Below are 17,366 nucleotides of genomic sequence, written 5' to 3'. Positions count from 1 at the left end.
AGTGACAGGGCACAGTGACAGGAGTCCTTTGAATTAGTTGAAGAACATGGCTGTCATTTTGTAAAGATCTACTATGTGGGATTGGGCAAAGAGTACAAACCTCTCCTTCTCTTAGTCTATGAGATGCTCAATGTTTCCTTCAGTCAGGGAGAAGATCCAGGTTTATTCAGACCCTCTCAAAATGGCCTCGCTCTTAAATTGAGCACAACAAAAAGCTCCATTTCCTCAGGCTGGGCAATTTCTAGCATACCTGCCAACCCCAGGGACCTGAAGTATGTCTAATTGTGAGCATCTGAGCAATAGCACAGGCCTGCTCTTTGTGACAATGACAGAAAATCATGCCAAGAAATAGTCCTAATCCATTTCCAGAGTTTTCTATTGTTGTTTCTTTCATACTTTTTGGTTAATGATCATTGTAAAAAATATTTTTAGGTTGAGGAGAATCTAATAATGAAACAATTCAAATTGAATCTAAAAGATTGAATAACAAATAGCATGGAGGACATGGGGAGTTAGAGAGGAGAAAGGAGTTGGGGGAAATTGGAAGGGGAGGTGAACCATGAGAGACTGTGGACTCTGAAAAACAATCTGAGGGGTTTGAAGTGGCGGGGGGTGGGAGGTTGGGGTACCAGGTGGTGGGTATTAGAGAGGGCACGGATTTCATGGAGCACTGGGTGTGGTGCAAAAAGAATGAATACTGTTATGCTGAAAATAAATAAAAAATAAATTAAAAAAAAAAAAGATTGAATAAGAATTTTCTCCACGCCTGGGATGTTACAACTAAAGAAACAAAGCCTGCAAGGAGCTTGAGGTGTCTGTATAAATAGTAAAATAGTAACAATTAATAATATTAATTACAACATTTTCATATAAGATTATAAAAAAGAATAGACCCTAAGAGGTTGGAAAATAGTAGCAGATCTGCAAAGTACCCAAGGTAGAGGAACATATACATAAAAGCTAACCTAACTATTTCTGAAATGTCTAGTTAAAAGAAAAAGGAAAGCATTCTAAAACTCATTGTGTGTTGCTTCCTGAGACAGTCAGCCTGGGATTCCACATATGTGAAAAGGTCAATTAGGAGCAAGGCATGATTAAAGAGGGTTATTATGATTATAAAAGTTAAAGGCCAACTAACAGAATCCTGGAAGGTTGAGAAAACTCTTGACAGCTCAAGGTAGAAACTCGAGGTCAAAAAAAATAGGCAGTAAACATGAAGGTACTGTTTCACCAGAAGGCAGTACAGACGGCCATGATGGGCAAGTTGGTGTTAGAGACTTGGCAACAGCTGGCCATTTTCTTGCTCCTGGCTCGGGTGCAGAAAGTTATGTGGGGCTCGTTTGGTAATAATTTGTTAGAACTGCATTTTTCTTAAGCCAATTTACAGACTTTTCTTCATGTTTGCTACACATATTTCCCAATAAAAGAGGTTTTTAAGAAGGCAATGGAGCAGAAAACAGAAAATCCAAATGCCAATGTCCTCTTTCTTTCCTCCTCCTTGTAGAGTAGAAAATAATCTGATACTGAAGACGGTGACCATGACAGCTATAGGGAGACATCCAGCACATACAATATGCCAACCAAAGTTCAGACAACCCTACAGTTCATCTTCATGATCATTCAATCCTCACAACTTGAGCAGAGTAGTATTATTAAACCCTTTTGACAGAACAGGAACTTGAGGCTGAGACTTCTTCATGTGCTCAAGTCGCATAGCTGGTAAGTGACAGCCAGAATTTCAAGCCAAGTGTCTGGATCTAGAGTCCCTACACTTAATCTCTGAGCTGTCATGTCTGGACTAGTGGTTCTCCAAGCATGGCCCCCAGATCATCATCATCAGCAGCAGCAGGACTGCCTGGGAACTTAGGAGAAACACTCATTATTGGCCCACCCCACACCCACTGAGTAAGAAACACTGGGGCTGATTTCCAGGACTCTTGTTTAACAAGCCCTAGAGGTGATTTTGCTGTCTAAAGTTTATGAAACACTGGTCTGGACATGGAATCATGATAAGGTATATTTGTAAGACGATTTATATTTTATGCACATTATATTGTTTTATATTTTTGCCTTCACAACAATCTACTGTGTCAGGCAGTGAACACATTTCCATTTTACAAATAAGGAAACAGACATGGAAGATCAACATGACAAAGAAGACTCAAAAGCAAGTCTTCTGACACAAATTCCAGGGATTTCTACCATACTCCAGCTGCCTTACCTTGTCATGAACTATGAAATACAGTCACTGTTTTAAGAACAATGTATACAGTTTGATTGGGAAGATAAAGCGATGTGAATAATAATAACAATAATAATTTTAAAATATTAATAAGAGTAATAACCATTAAATATTATTTATTTACAGTTTATTCATTAAACCAATTATGACTAGTATTTATTTAAATTATTAAATATTATTTACAATAATAATTGTTGTTGTTATTATTTTTTGTGAGGTGTATTTGCCACTGCCTGACCCTTTGCTGGAATCTCACTGATCTTTCCGGGAGGTGGAATGGTCAGGCCAAATCACTTTCTCATATTTCACATTGCCTTTATGAGACTAACACACTTAAAAAGGATCCAGGGCATAGGAGAATGAAAGGGCTCTTTCCAGCTGGAAAATTAGTAGAGATTTCTGGGGATTTGAGCTGGGGTAAAGGCTGAGTCTTTAGGCAATGATAAAGGGTGGGAGGCAGAAATGGCGTGCAAAACAATGGAAGGAACATTTTTAATCAAGATTATATAAATCTATTAATTCTCAACTGGATTTTTAAAGATTGTATTTTTATTCAAGTTATTCCCAAACACTAAAAAACTTACCAAGGATTTTAATTTTGAAATGTGAAAGCTTGAAAGGAAAAAGTAATCTTATAGGTTAGAATTATACTGTCTTAAAGACCATATGATACTTAGGAAAGTTTGTTTTCTATCCCTAATCCAGGACTAAAACCAGGAGCAGTAGGAGGGGGCAGGTTACTTGTATAACTTACTAGGTCAACAGTCTCAGGAGTGGGTGGCTGACAGTCTGTTTATTTTTCAATGAAGAATAAATATGGCTGTCTTTTACTTTTAAAAGTCCCAGATGACATAAACATACTATTTTAGCATTAGAAGTATCCCAAAATCTATTTGCACTTAAAATCTATTTTTCTGTAAAGTAATTTTAGGGAAAAATTAATTCGTTTTTAATGACTGTGCCTTTAGTAAATACAGTAACTCAATGATTACTCGGTCTTTGAAATACTAGAACATCCATATGGGAAAAAAAAACTGCTTTAAAATGATTCATACATACTATAGAAGTGAGAGTTTAAGAATAAATACATTATGATTATACTGTATAAAGAGAAAGTAATTTTGAAATCTATGAATCTTAGAGGCCATTATCACTATTTAAATAAATATATCAGATTTTAACCAAAAAAACTTAACCTAAAAAAGTCAAACTTTAACTCAACTGACTTTCAGAAAGTCAACGCTTTGGGTGATAATCACTAAATAGCAAAAATTTTTTCCCTCTATGACAGGAATTAAGTGCATTATCATTAGTAAGTAAAAAATAGTGATTTCGCTAAAACTTAAAGACTAAAATTAAGCATTAATAACTAAAGTCATAAAGAAGAAAATATTTCATATGCATTACCACTGGGAGCTAGATCTAAAGTCTAAAATTAGAATTGCTATATTACTCAAGTTTATTAAAAAAAAAAGATAACCACCCTGTACTAGATAAGCATACATCATTTTTCCTCCACTGAGAACAAAGTAAACAGTACTTTTCTATGGTAATGACAAAGTAATGTTTCTGGCATATTCACAAAAAGGAAACAATGTGATAATTTGGATTATGACACAGGATTGTACTATTAATAAAGGTTACCTATACATTGACTGGTTGAGAATATATCACTGTGATTACTATACACTACTGAAGTTACCATAAAAAGACACTGACCAAGGGATTCTCTTATGACTGGCAAGTACGGGAGCATTGTCCAAATTGAGACATTTCACATACCCAGCTATTGCTGGGTAAGAATTAGGACAAATATTGACATCATGGAAATTAAAACAAGCCATGGTTGGCGGCAAAAGAACACTGGCTTGGTGGATCATATAAATCTGACCTAATATAGAAATTCCTATAACCTTAGAATGTGGCTTAGTTATAACATTGTTTCTCAGTTCATTCACAATCAACATCACTACTGCTAAGGAAGCTAATCTACAGTAACCAATGTTGTCACGCATAGTTCACAACAACTAAGAAAAACACAAAAAGCCATTTTTAGCAAATTAAATTTTCCAAATGATAATATAAGAGACTTGGGCTGGGATAATTGCAGAAGGAATTACACAGGAATATGCTGAGATTTTGAGGGTTTAACACAAATGAGCCAAAAACATATCAATAACTTATTTTTACAATCTTTTCTAGAAATGGGTTTGATACATGTGAATCAACTTGCTAGGTAATTGAAGCTTCTCCCTTCAAAATGCCAAAATTTTATATTCAGTTGTAACAGAAAAGGATGTATTGGGTTTTTTTTCCTTGATGGCTCATGAACCACAATTATGACAATGGGCTGCAAAAAAAAGTCAACATAATCTCATGCAAAATGGCCCAGATAACTCTGTAGTTTAGTTCTTATGTAGGCTTTGACTACTTTTTCTTTCTCTCTGTTGCTGCTAGTCTTTGACCTTGATATTTCTCACTGGCATCAGTGTCCCTACCTCTCTCCCACCTAACACTGATGTTTTACATGTTAGAAAAAATATATAGTTGAGATGACTAGATAAACCAGGTTAAATAAGTCACACTGAAGAATTTGGGGGGGTATGTTTCCTGAGTTCTTGAACCTTTTCGCTAGGTAAGGTTGCTAAGTAAATACTTTTTATAAAATTTTGTTTTTGGATAAACTGGGTATTTCCATGCTATTAAGTTAGGAAATTCCATCTCTTGTTGATAAAAATCTCTTTCTGAGGATTGCATTTCACAAGCATCAGGGTATCACTGTTGTTCTAAGCTCACCTCCTGGCCTGGATTCATATTTTGTCTCTGGCTCATTTTGCCTAATCTCGGCATTCAGGATTTTGCTTGATTTGCCTCAGGGTTAAATAAGATGAAGATGGGTGAATAAGGTGTGACATCATTTTTGGAGAAGTAGTTTATTGCTAATAGTCTAACATCACTTTGTTCTAGCCTGCTAAAGTAGTGTTATGGGGCCAGATAAATTTAGCAATGAGAATTTTCCCCCGACTTGTTTCCATGACAGAGTCTGGGACATTTTTAGCTCAGCTGAATTAAGTAAGGTCTATAGTAGAGGGACATTCTAGAATGGAATTTTCCCATTCACAGATGATATATATCGTAACTACTCGCTCATGGAATATATAAAACAAAACTTCTAAAACTGATAAATGTCTTTGGAATATTAGGGCAGAGAGAAAAAGTAATTGGGTTAGTCCACTTCCTTCTTTGATGCAGTAGTCTGAAACTCATGGACTCCAGGTAGGTCCTGACCCAACTGCCAGATAAAACAGATGCTAGAGAAAACGACTGAAAACAGACTTTGTACTTGCCTTGAGGGAGTTTTAGTCAGTTTCAGAGACATGGCGCCATCGCAAAAAGAAGCCTAGCTCTCTGCGAGCTCACACACAGTCCTTTCCTGAGAGTGGGGCTGGACTGAGGTAGAAGAGGCACTCAAGTTCTTATGGTAAAGGACTGACGTTCACTTACTTAGCTTGTGCCAACACGCCGATGACTTCCGCATACAGGTCGGCCACAATGTGCATATTGCCAGTGTTAGGACCAAGGTACCTAAATAAGATATGATGAGACAAGTGAAGGGTTCCCCCGTCATCTAAAAAGAGCACACTTGTTTTAGATTTAAGTACCCAACTTCTTCAAAATTCTAAGGAGAGAAATTACTTTACCCTTCTTTGTACTTAAAGTGCTTGAAAGCCAAGTTAATAACATCATGTATTAGACTGTCTATTACAGGATGAAGTGGAATCTGAAAAGAAAAAAGAAAAAGATAGCTCTAAACTTGGAAGGGAATATTAAAGATCAAATCAGTAACAGTACTTCTGGAAACTATATGGCCTCTAGCAGTCAATAAACATAATTCACATGACCCAGTATCTGAAATTCACCAACAATTTAAAACAGATTTTAAAAACGTAAGTAGTTTTTAGATAAATCTTATCTAAAAGGAACATTAAATTCCTGACCTACCTGTTTCAAAACTTCTATTAATACTAAAGAAAAAATAAAATCAATGGCGAGGTCCCGTCTTTCCATTAAATAATCTCGTTGTTGTTCATCACTGTAAAATTTAAAATATTCACATTCAGTGTCATTGAAGATACTCAGGAAGTGATACAATTCACCAGACATCAAGGCGCATTCCCAATGGACTGCAAACCAATTCTTCTATTACGAAATTACAGTGGTAAATATAGGCTAACGCTTCTTGTTATCAGTGAGGGGTAGGGAACTCACATTGGACCAGAATTTTTACTTCAAATTTCAACTTTTCAACCATGTCAGCTTGAATAGCTACTTGTGGATCTCAATGGATTCAATGGACCTTTCTTTCTTCATTTATTTTTATAAAGATTTTATTTGAGAGAGAGAAGGTGAGAGAGAGAGCACAGGCAAGGGGAGGGGCAGAGGGAGAGCGGGCTCCCCACTGATCAGGCAGCCTGAAGAAGGATTCTATCCCAGGACTCTGGGATCATGATCTGACCTGAGGGCAGACACTTAACTGACTGAGCCACCCCGGTGTCATTCCATGGACTTCTCTAAGGTAACTTTCTGGAATTTTATCATCTGTAGAATGGAGAGAGACCTAGGGCAGGGCTGCCATAACAGAGGTGGAGATTGAGAAACTCCTGGGAAAGAAGCTACACAATGCAGGAAACTGTAAGGACAAAATGGGATTATCAGCTACAGCAGGACTACAGAGGGTGGAGAAAGGTTAGAAATCACTATTCTTTTTTGGTTTCCATGCCTCTTTCCTCTTGACCTTCTGTCACTTGAGATTTATGAATGAAGAAGTGAGGGGGCAGTGGGAGAGAGAATGGTCATAAAACAGGTGGAAGAAGAGGTAGGGAGAGGCAAAGTGGAGTCATTTGAACTCACTCAAAGGTTAGGGAGCAGAATTAGCGTTGGCAGGACAGAAATGTCTGTCCACCCCCAGCCCAACCCCCAGTTTCTGCTTCTCTAACGTATTCATTGAGGGCTAATTTGGAATTGAACCAAGAAAGACGAATGACATGATTGCCGAGACCCTAGCACAGAACTGTGGCTAAGAGCCCTGGCTTTGGTGTGGAACAGTCCTGGATTAAAATGATGCCTCTTCTATCTACCAGTAATCTCTGCATTTACAAAATGGGAATAATAATAATAATTACAGAAAGGTCTGCTTGAGTACTAAACAAGATAAAGCATTTACTGTATTTAACATAGTCTCTTGAACACGGAACTGCTCAATGCTTGCATAGTAAGGAAAAGCTATGAGAAAGGATGACCAGATTTGGGCTTGTCAGGCAGGTATGTTTAAAATAAATCAAGAACATTTTAAATATCGAATGCTTTACCCTTCAGTCAATGGGAATGAGAAGAAAGGTAGGTGATGTTTGAACTTCTGGAGAAGCTCTGAAACTTTGAGCAAGTCAAATGAAGGCTGGTGGATGACAGAATAGGTTAACAAGGGAGGCTGTAACTGTAACTCTCAAGGAGAAATGTATGGACAGGGTAGGAACTCATTCATTCAGGATCACTGTGACTCGTCCTGCCAAGAAAAAGAGCACTGGCCCAAATCATCTATCTGCAGTCTTTCAAGACCCATTAGAACCGTTAAGAGCTTCTGCCAGCTGGAGGAGCAGAAAACACATGGAATTGTATTAAGAAAAGAGAACATTCACAAGTGTGACCTAGAGATTATATCATGGAATAAGTAAATAAGAAGTTTGAAGACTGAAAGGAAGGAGAGCTTTCAAAGATGGCCAGCGGCAGTAGACAGAAACTTGTTGTGTTGGATGGCCAACAAGAGCCTTTTAAAGGGGCCAGAGGACCTTGAGGAAGCAGTTCTTGGCAGGGAGAAAAACTTTAAACCCCTGATTCTTTTTAATAAGTCAATTTATGCTTTCATATAAAAATAAGACCTATACTTTTCCAATAATGAATTCAACTTTATTGCTGGTTTGAGGTCTAACTGCCAGGAGCCAGCAGCATTCGACAAATTTATTTGGCCGTCAAAATGTTGATGTTGTACTAATCTTAGAAATCGTTACCCTAGTACACATCTGTCACATTTAACTGTTTTCAGTTGCTTATGCTTCCTCCAAAGTTCCTCTTTTTTTTGCTTCTAGTAACAGAAACTTGCATCATCACCTACATCCTGCTCTGGACACACTTATCTTTTGGCTTTCTCCCAAACATTCTTATTTGTACCTCCAAATGTTGATTAAATGCTGCTAAGCGGAATTTCTCTGTCCTGATGCCGTATTTGATCTTGGCAATTACTCTGATCTCCTCAAAACAATCAGTAACATGACTTTTAAAATATTATTTTCCAATCCATAAAGAAATTAGTTAATAAATAATCCAGTTTTAGTAACCAAAAACTTGACAAAACAGACAACACTAAAACTCAATTCAACTCACTAAAATGGCTCCATTCCTCACTCCCAAGAAAAGTTTATTATCTGTTTATAAACTAACATGTCATATGAGAAGGATAATAAAATGATACCATTAGTTAATTAAAGATTTTATTTATTTATTTATTTGAGAGAGAGAAGGAGCACAAGCAGGGGAGCAGCAGAACAAAGACAAGCAGATTTCCCTGCTGAGCATGAAGTCATACATGAACTCGATCCCAGGACCCTAAGACCATGACCTGAGTGAAAGTCAGATACTTAACCAACTGAGCCACTCAGGTGCCCCTGATACAATTAGCTTACTGATCATACATTCTGAACCATTTTCAGACTCAGAATTAAGATTTTACCTTTAAAATTATATACATCAAAAATATTTGTAAGAAGAGACTGTTAATTAGAATAGGGTTTCTTTTTGGGGAGATAAAATGTTCTGGAGTTAGTAGTGATGGCTGTACAACCTTGTGAATATACTAAAAACACAGAACTACACACTTTAAAAGAATGAATTTTGCCACACGTAAATTATATCACAAGAAAATTCCCTCTCTTCAACTAAGAAATGATTCAACATGAAAACCTATTAATTTCTCTCCCAAACAAGATGATAAATAAAGGACTCAATCTTGCATAAACTCAAGCATATTATAAAATGAAATTACAAGTGTGGATGAAATGTAATTCATTCCATAACACTGAGAAGTGGGTATTTTAAAAAATGTATTAGAAGTGTCAAGAGAAATGAAAGAGATAAATCACTCACAAGAAGTAATTAATGTCTTATTTTCTGAATAATTCATTTCAGTTTACTTCTCCTTAAAAATGCATAATCGATTCATACAGAGAAGTCTGTTTTTAAAATATTTTTAAAAGGTAAATATAGCAAACTTTCTTATATTTACTTATATTTCAAACATGAAATTACTTATATTTACATTAACTTTTGGGGGATGCCCATTCATTTGACAGTACATGAGTCTTAAATTTTATGGTTGTTAAAGTGTTTCTGTAGCAGCAAGTTCCACTTTTCAAATCCATAAGAGAAGGGCAGCATAGAATAAACAAAATTCTCAGCTGCAAGGGAAGTTTGAGATGATGCAACCTGACTTCCCTGTTTTTCCTCGCAAAAACACTAAAGTATAGAGAGATGGTGAGTTGTCCAAAGTCACAGGGTTAATTTGTGGCAGCTCCAGGCCTACTGCTGATGTCCCGCCCCACCTCCTCCCCACACAGGCACCCTGGGCACTCAAGGATACTAGCAAGGACGAGAGAGCATCACGCAGGGCCTGCAACAGCCCTTCTGCTTTTAGGTATACACTGGAGGAGAAAGAGCTCAGGAAAAAAGCAGACAAGAGGGTAACCTAGGGCCCTTTACACCTGCCTCACCAATGTCAAAATAAGGCTAAGTAGATCTTTTCAACCTGTGACAAGTGACAGTGACTAGTACTCCCACTGCTAGCTAGACAGCTGCCCCTGCCCTGTCCCCTGCAGCACCTGCTAGGTATCCATGTGCAGACAGGCAGATTTAGATGATGCATAAATCCCATTTTGACTTATGTTTCTGGAAGGAAGGAAGGAAGGAAGGAAGGAACCTCATAATTCCTACACAAAAGAAATATACCTTTTTGATTTATTGCTTGTTCTTGGTCTGTATTCATGTGATTCATCCTCAATGCCATTTTGCCTTTTATACCAGTCAAATAATGTACGCAGAATGGAAGGCAGGCAGTACTCAGAAAGGGAGCTCATTGAGCTGATGACCTACAGAGAAAAACAGGTGATAAAAAGGCTTTGGTGGCCCTGCCAATTACTGAGAAACTTTTCATTTCACAAATAACTTCAAGGATATTCACAAAATCTTCTTACTTATCCAATCTTTCCTTTAATAATCTTTATTAGTACATTCCCAAGAGCCCCCAAAATCTCTCCATGTTGACAGATGTTTCTTATGTTATTATAATTTTGTGGTTCAAGAAAGTTAATTACGTTGACTTCCTTTCATTCTAGAAATTGGATGTTAATTGCATACAGGTTGTTCATGGACTGCAGAGAAATCATTTCCCACACTATCCAAGAAGTGTAGTGTTTTGTATTCCTTAACTCTCAAAAATGCTTGTTGTATAAATAAATATATTAATGAACACAATTACATTAGTCACTTAAGTGAAATAAAAAAAAATCTAGCTCCCAAACAACTCCAGTGGTAATATAAGGTATGGTTTTCTGATGATAATCATTCATCTACTCATCTGAGTAATGCCCCAAATTAGACTGAAGACATAAACTAGTAGCAATAATTTCCTGTGTATCACCTTAAAGGCAAACTACTTCTCTCTTTTTTACACAACAAACATATCTTTGATAGATGAGTTTTTATTTTAATTTCCTTATCTGGAAAAATTTGCATCTTTTATTAATTACCATGAGAAAATGAATCCCAATTGATATCTCATACCATGTGAAAAAATTAAAGAATCATACTATAAAAACTTAAAACTATAAAACTTCTCAAGAAAACACAGGAGAAAATCTTTGTGACTCTGGACTAGCTGAGGATTTCTTAGGTAAGACACTAAGAGCAAATTCCATGACAATTTGATACTGAACATCATCAAAATTAAAAGCTTCTGTTCTGGGGATGGTTCAATCAAGGACGGTTCACTATTTACAAACTAACCAATGTGATACATCATATTAACCAAATGAAGGATATAAAGTCATACAATCATCTCAGTAGATGCAGAAAAAGAACTTGACAAAATTCAACATTGTTTATGTTAAAAATGCTCAATAAAGCAAGTTTAGAGGGAACACACCTCAACATAATAAAGGCCATACATGAAAAACCTATAGATAACATAGTACTCAATGGTGAAAAACTGAGAGCTTTTCCATTAAAATCAGGAACAAGGCAAGGATGTCCACTGTTATCACTTTTATTCAACACAGTACTGCAAGTCCTAGCCACAGCAATCAGATAAGAAAAAGGAATAAAAGGTATCCAAATTGGTATGAAAGAAGTAACGTTGTCACTATTTGCAGATGATATGATACTATACATAGTATCTGAAGACTCTGCCAAAAAACTATTAGAAGCAATAAATGAATTCAGCAAAGTCACAGGATACAAAATTAATACACAGAAATCAGCTGCATTTCTATACCCTAGTAACGAAGTAGCAGAAAGAGAAATTATGAAAACAATTCCATTTACAGTTGCACCAAACAGAATAAAGTACCTAGGAATAATTTTAACCAAGGAGGTAACCTCAACTCTTTTAACTATTAAGATGCGGACAAAAGAAATTGAAGAAAACAATCATGGATTGGAAGAAATAATATTGTTACAACATCCATACTACCCAAAGCAATCTACAGATTCAAAGCAATTCTCATCAAAATATCAACAGTATTTTTAACCGAATTAGAATAAATAACCCTAAAATTTGTGAACCTCCAAAGACCCTGAATGGCCAAAACAATCTTGAAAAAGAAGAACAAAACCGAAGATTATCACAATCCCAGGTGTGAAGATATATTACAAAGCTCTAGTAATCAAAGCAGTTCAGTACTGGCACAAAAAAAGACACATAGATCAAGGGAACAGAAAAGAGAGCTCAGAAATAAACGCACAATATATGGTCAATTAATCAATAACAAGGGATGCAGGAATACAAGATGGGGAAAAGACAGTCTCCTCAACAAATGGTGCTGGTGTTGGGAAAATCGGAAAGCTATACACAAAAGAATGAAACTGGACCACTTCATTATACTTTCTCACACATAAATAAACTCAAATTAGATTAAAGACACCGAAAAGTGAGATAGAAAACCATAAACTTCTAGAATAAAACACAAGACAATAATTTCTCTAACATCAGCTGTAACAACGTTTTTCTAGATATGTCTCGTCAGGCAAAGGAAACAAAAGCAAAAATAAATTAGTGGGACTAAACCAAAATTAAAAGCTTCTGCATAGTGAAGGAAACCATCAACTAAATGAGAAGGCAACCTACTGAGTGGGAGAAGGTATTTGCAAGTGACATATCTGATAAGGAGTTAATACACAAAATATATTTTAAAAAATTACACACCTCAACACCAAAAACTCCCCCAAATAATCCAATTAAAAATGGACAGAGGTCCTAAGCAGATATTTTTTTTTTCTACAGAAGACAAACAGATGGCAAACAGACACATGAATCACACAATATCACTAACTATCAAGGAAATGCAAATCAGAACTACTATAAGATAATACCTTATATGTGTCAGAATTTCTAGAATCAAAAAGACAAGAAATAATAAGTGTCGGTGAGTATGTGTCCAAAGGGGAACACCTCATGCACTGTGGGTAGGAATGTAAGTTGATGCAGCCTCCAGAATACGAAAGCAACCCAAGTGTCCACCCACAGATGAATGGATACAGAAGATACAGTATGTGTGTATATATATATACAATGGAATATTATTCAGCCATAAAAGATAAAAGAGAATGAAATATTGCTATTTGCAACAACATGCATAGACCTAGAGAGTATGGTGCTAAATAAAATAAGTCAAACTGAAAAAGGCAAATACCCTATGATTTCATTTATGTGTGGAATCTGCAAAACAAAACAGAACAAACAAAAAGGAGAACAGACCCATAAATACAGAGAATAAACTGATGGCTGCCAGAGGGGCGGGGCTAAGGGGATAAGCAAAATGGGTGAAGGGAGTGGGAGCCACAGACTTCAGCTATGCAATGAAAAAGTCATGGCGATGAAAGGCACAGCATAGGGAATCAAGGCAATGATGCTGTGATGGTGTAGCCCAGTGACGGATGGGAGCTACACTGTGGTGAGCCCAACAGAGTGTATAAACTTGTAGAATCACTATGCTCTTTACCAGGAACTACTGTAACACTGTGTGTGAACAATACTTCAGTAATAAAAATTAAGAGCTTCTGCTTTTAGAAAGATACTGTCAAGAAAGTGATGAAAAGACAGTTTGTAGACCCAGAGAAAATACTGGCAGACACCTCTCTGATTAAGGCCTTATAAACAGAACATGTAAACCTACAATGAGAAACGTTGTAACTACCTCATTCACAAACATGAATTCACAAAACTTCTCACAAGCAAATGATAACCCCCAGGGCAGATGAGACAGTGTTTAAAAAGGCATGTTCAAACACAACCGATCCGTAAAAAAAAGTTGGCCTAACCTATCTGGAAGGAAATTTGGAAATGCAAATCAAGAACCTCATAAATGGCATTCGTGGTAAGCCCATTCTTAGGAATTTATGTCAAATACACAATTAGAGGTAAGATTGTTGAGGAAAACATTACCTATTACATAAAAAATGGGAACACTTTAAATGTCTAACTATGTGAAAATGCTTTAATACAATGTGGAATGTGATGTAGATGACCTCTGAAACTATTAAAAATCACAGTTCAAAAATATTTAATGGGGGCACCTGGATGGCTCAGTGGGTTGAGCCACTGCCTTCGGCGCAGGTCATGATCTCAGGGTCCTGGGATCAAGCCCCACATCGGGCTCTCTGCTCAGCAGGGAGCCTGCTTCCCCCTCCCTCTGCCTGCTCTCCATCTACTTGTGATCTCTCTCTGTCAAATAAATAAATAAAATCTTTAAAAAAATATTTAATGACATGAAAATGTCCATAATATGTTAAGTGGAAGAAGAATTAAATAATCATTTAATTGGTAGCATTCCAATTCAGTGCAGACACTACATAAGTGTGCATATCCAGAAAAGATAACTAGGAGGAGATATACCGACATACTGAGAGTGCACATGTAAATCAAGAATCCTCAGGACAGAGAGATCACTAGAGGGAGAAGTGGGTGGGAGTTAAAGAGACATGAAGGTAGGATTTTTACCTGCGCCTTTTGTAGGAAGGGTAGAAATACTAGATAAGAGCCAAGTTAAAAACTAAGCAAAGACTCAAAGGCAGAAAGCCTATAGTGATTAAGGTACAAAATAATTGTTTGTTCATAATAATTACAGTGATTAATTTAGTGAAAGTTTTGAGTGAACTGAAAGAAGAAATATTTGGTTGGTGTAGGGACTCTGGTATACCAGAGTAAAGAAAAAGACTGCTGAAAATCTTGATGTAAAACTAAATCATAGCACGTACTTAATGCTAGTCTGAAGAATTTCAGTTTTCTTCTCTAGAAAATGAGAAGCTTCTAAAGACTTCTGAATAGGAAAATAAGCCCACTGACACGTTGAGGAGGTTTAATTCAGCAGTGATGTGTAGGTTGGACCAAAGAGGTTTGCCAACAAGGGTGGTTAGGAGCGCGCGTGCACACCCACCCGCGCGCACACACACACACCCCTGAACTGAAAGAGGTCATTGCCACAGATCCAGGCACACAGTGATCATGGCTTGAGCAGGGAGGTGGCAGAAGAAATGGAAAACCTTAGTTAACTCAAAATGTTTCTCTAGTTAAGCTGGAGAGGCTTAACTTCTTTTTATAAAGGAAACTAGAGCAAGGGGAGCTGAAGTGCTTCGTGTCAAGGGGACTTTCCACTGTTAGCTTTAAAAGCAGCTCTAAGATTGAACACAACGATTATGCGTTCTTCCTCAGATTCTCTTTCTTGAGAACCTTATTTCTTGCTCTCTCTTATGATTGTGGTTATATGGACATACACAAAATTATACACTATCTTTAGCTATCGTTTAATATCAGTTCAGAAATAAATAGGCTATTGCATTCTGCCTGCCCTGGGAACAAAATCACCAGTAGTTGTTATTTTTTAATTGAAAAATTATTATTATTATTTTTTAAAATAGCCCTCCCCCCACACACTGTAATATTCACAGCCACAACATATTCTCTCTCTGTTCCTGTGGATACAACAGTGGGAAATTTGGGGAGGAAAGCAAACTAATGGCATGTTCCAGGGGTAATTTGCAGGTTCTTTCTAAAGTTACCCCAGCGTAAGAAAGGATACTTCTCCAATCACCACCATCTCATCTCATATTTTGAATTGGGAAATGAAGGGGATTCCTCCCAGAAGGGAAAAAAATCAGAATTCAGAGTTCTTCACTATGGGTTAATTCTGTCTTAATTATCGCATATGTAATAAAATCCCCAACCATCCACTCTAATATTTCAGTAATTTAAAAATACTTGTGTAAGTCTGGATGAGACATGATGACTAAATATAATGTGGTATGTTAGAAGGTATCCTGGAACTGAAAGGAGATGTTTGGGAAAAAGAAACAAAATGCAAATACAGAATTTAGTTGCTAATAATGTACCAATGTTGGCTTCTTAGGCGTGACAAATACACATGGTAATGAAAGGTGTTAGTAAAAGAAACTGAGTGCGAGAAACATGATAACTATCTGTACTATCTTTGCACATTTTCTGTAGCTATTCACAAAAGTTTAATTAAAAAACACTTGTGTGGGATATTTACATGCTTTTGTTATTTACTACGGATCCATAAATGCAATCTAAACCTATGTCTATCCCTTAATCATCGCTGGGTAGAGCACACAATATTTAGCTAATTACACCTACTTAGGTGTAACCCAGAGGCTCCGTAGGGAACGTCAGGAGCGTTCATAAAACCTCAGCCGTAATCATTTTTTCTACCCATTAAAGGCATCTCGAAGCCGTTCTCGCTTTCTATCTACTGGACATACTTTCCATGGCAAATACACTGAGACCATCTTAGAAGAGATGAAAGGTCAGGATGGGGTGGATGTGTGTGTTTTTTCCATCTCTCTGTTACTGCCCTTTTGAGTCCAGGCTTTCAGGAAGGAAGGGTGGAATTTGCAAAGACCTGGCCCTCAAAGCTCAGGAAGGGAGGAAGGTCTAGCTGGCTTCTTGGTTACTCAACTCCTTCATTTACGGGAAGCAGAGCCAATGGTGAGATGAATTCTAGCTCTGTGCTGCTGTTGAAAGGGGGCAGGCCCATTTACAAAGATGTTCTTGTTGCATTTAAATGATCATATTCTTCCATCATAGATGAGCTAGGTACTGGGCAGCCTGAGGAGATGAACCGTACAGAATCACAGATCTATTTCATGCTGGTGTTTTCTTTCTGGGGGGATAGAGGGGGGATGCTCAATGTACTTTGCAAAGGTTTCTTGATGTTTATTTTGGCATTTTATGTATAAATAGGCTAAAAGAGACTGTCCATTATGCTGTAGGTAAGGCATTAATTTTTTCATAAGCATTTTATTATACTTGCTGAATGCAAAGAAGGAAACTTTACATAAATATTTGAATAATTACGCAGTGGAGTCACTCCGTATCTTACAGTTATAAGGCTGACTTGTCCTGACTGCCACATTTCGTGAATAAATTTTAAACTAACTTCATTGATAGTTTAATTTTTCAAACTAGTTCAGATGGCCAGATACCTGGGGGTCAGGGTACTCTCTAGGTAATACCACAAAATGCTGATATAGTACAGTAATTCAAATGCAATTTTGTTTTACTTGATCATCTATCATAATAGTGCTAGATAATCTAGCATTCAATCAGTGGTGACAGATAACAAAGGCTTAAGAACAATTTCTTACAAAAACTTAAAATTATCTAAGTCTATATAGTAAATCTATTTTTCCTGCAAATTAGGAAAATATCTATATTATTTGACTTTAATATATTAGTCCATTTTATGGAATACCCTGTTCCACTGGAGAATAACTTAGGAAACAC

General features: G+C 36.8%; 1 protein-coding gene across 10 annotated transcripts in view; it reads right to left on the bottom strand.

The window, feature by feature from the left end:
• The window catches only part of FRY (FRY microtubule binding protein), a 433,556-nt gene that overhangs the window by 164,319 nt on the left and 251,871 nt on the right, over positions 1-17,366 (bottom strand). For 9 of the 10 annotated variants that reach the window (XM_045069583.1, XM_045069582.1, XM_045069576.1 and 6 more), the window contains 4 exons: positions 10,298-10,437; positions 6,245-6,335; positions 5,944-6,023; positions 5,747-5,827 (listed from right to left, as the gene is read on the bottom strand). In XM_045069583.1, the coding sequence (XP_044925518.1) occupies positions 5,747-5,827; positions 5,944-6,023; positions 6,245-6,335; positions 10,298-10,437 (392 nt within the window). The remainder of the gene's footprint in view (positions 1-5,746; positions 5,828-5,943; positions 6,024-6,244; positions 6,336-10,297; positions 10,438-17,366) is intronic. The other variant, XM_045069585.1, reaches the window with a different exon arrangement.

The sequence above is a fragment of the Mustela putorius genome, unplaced genomic scaffold, assembly GCF_011764305.1.
Source record: "Mustela putorius furo isolate JIRA1106 unplaced genomic scaffold, ASM1176430v1.1 tig00003942_pilon_pilon_pilon, whole genome shotgun sequence".
NCBI classification, from domain to species: domain Eukaryota; kingdom Metazoa; phylum Chordata; class Mammalia; order Carnivora; family Mustelidae; genus Mustela; species Mustela putorius.
The sequence above is the reverse complement of the archived record's forward strand: the minus strand, read 5'-3'. Positions and strand labels throughout refer to the sequence as shown.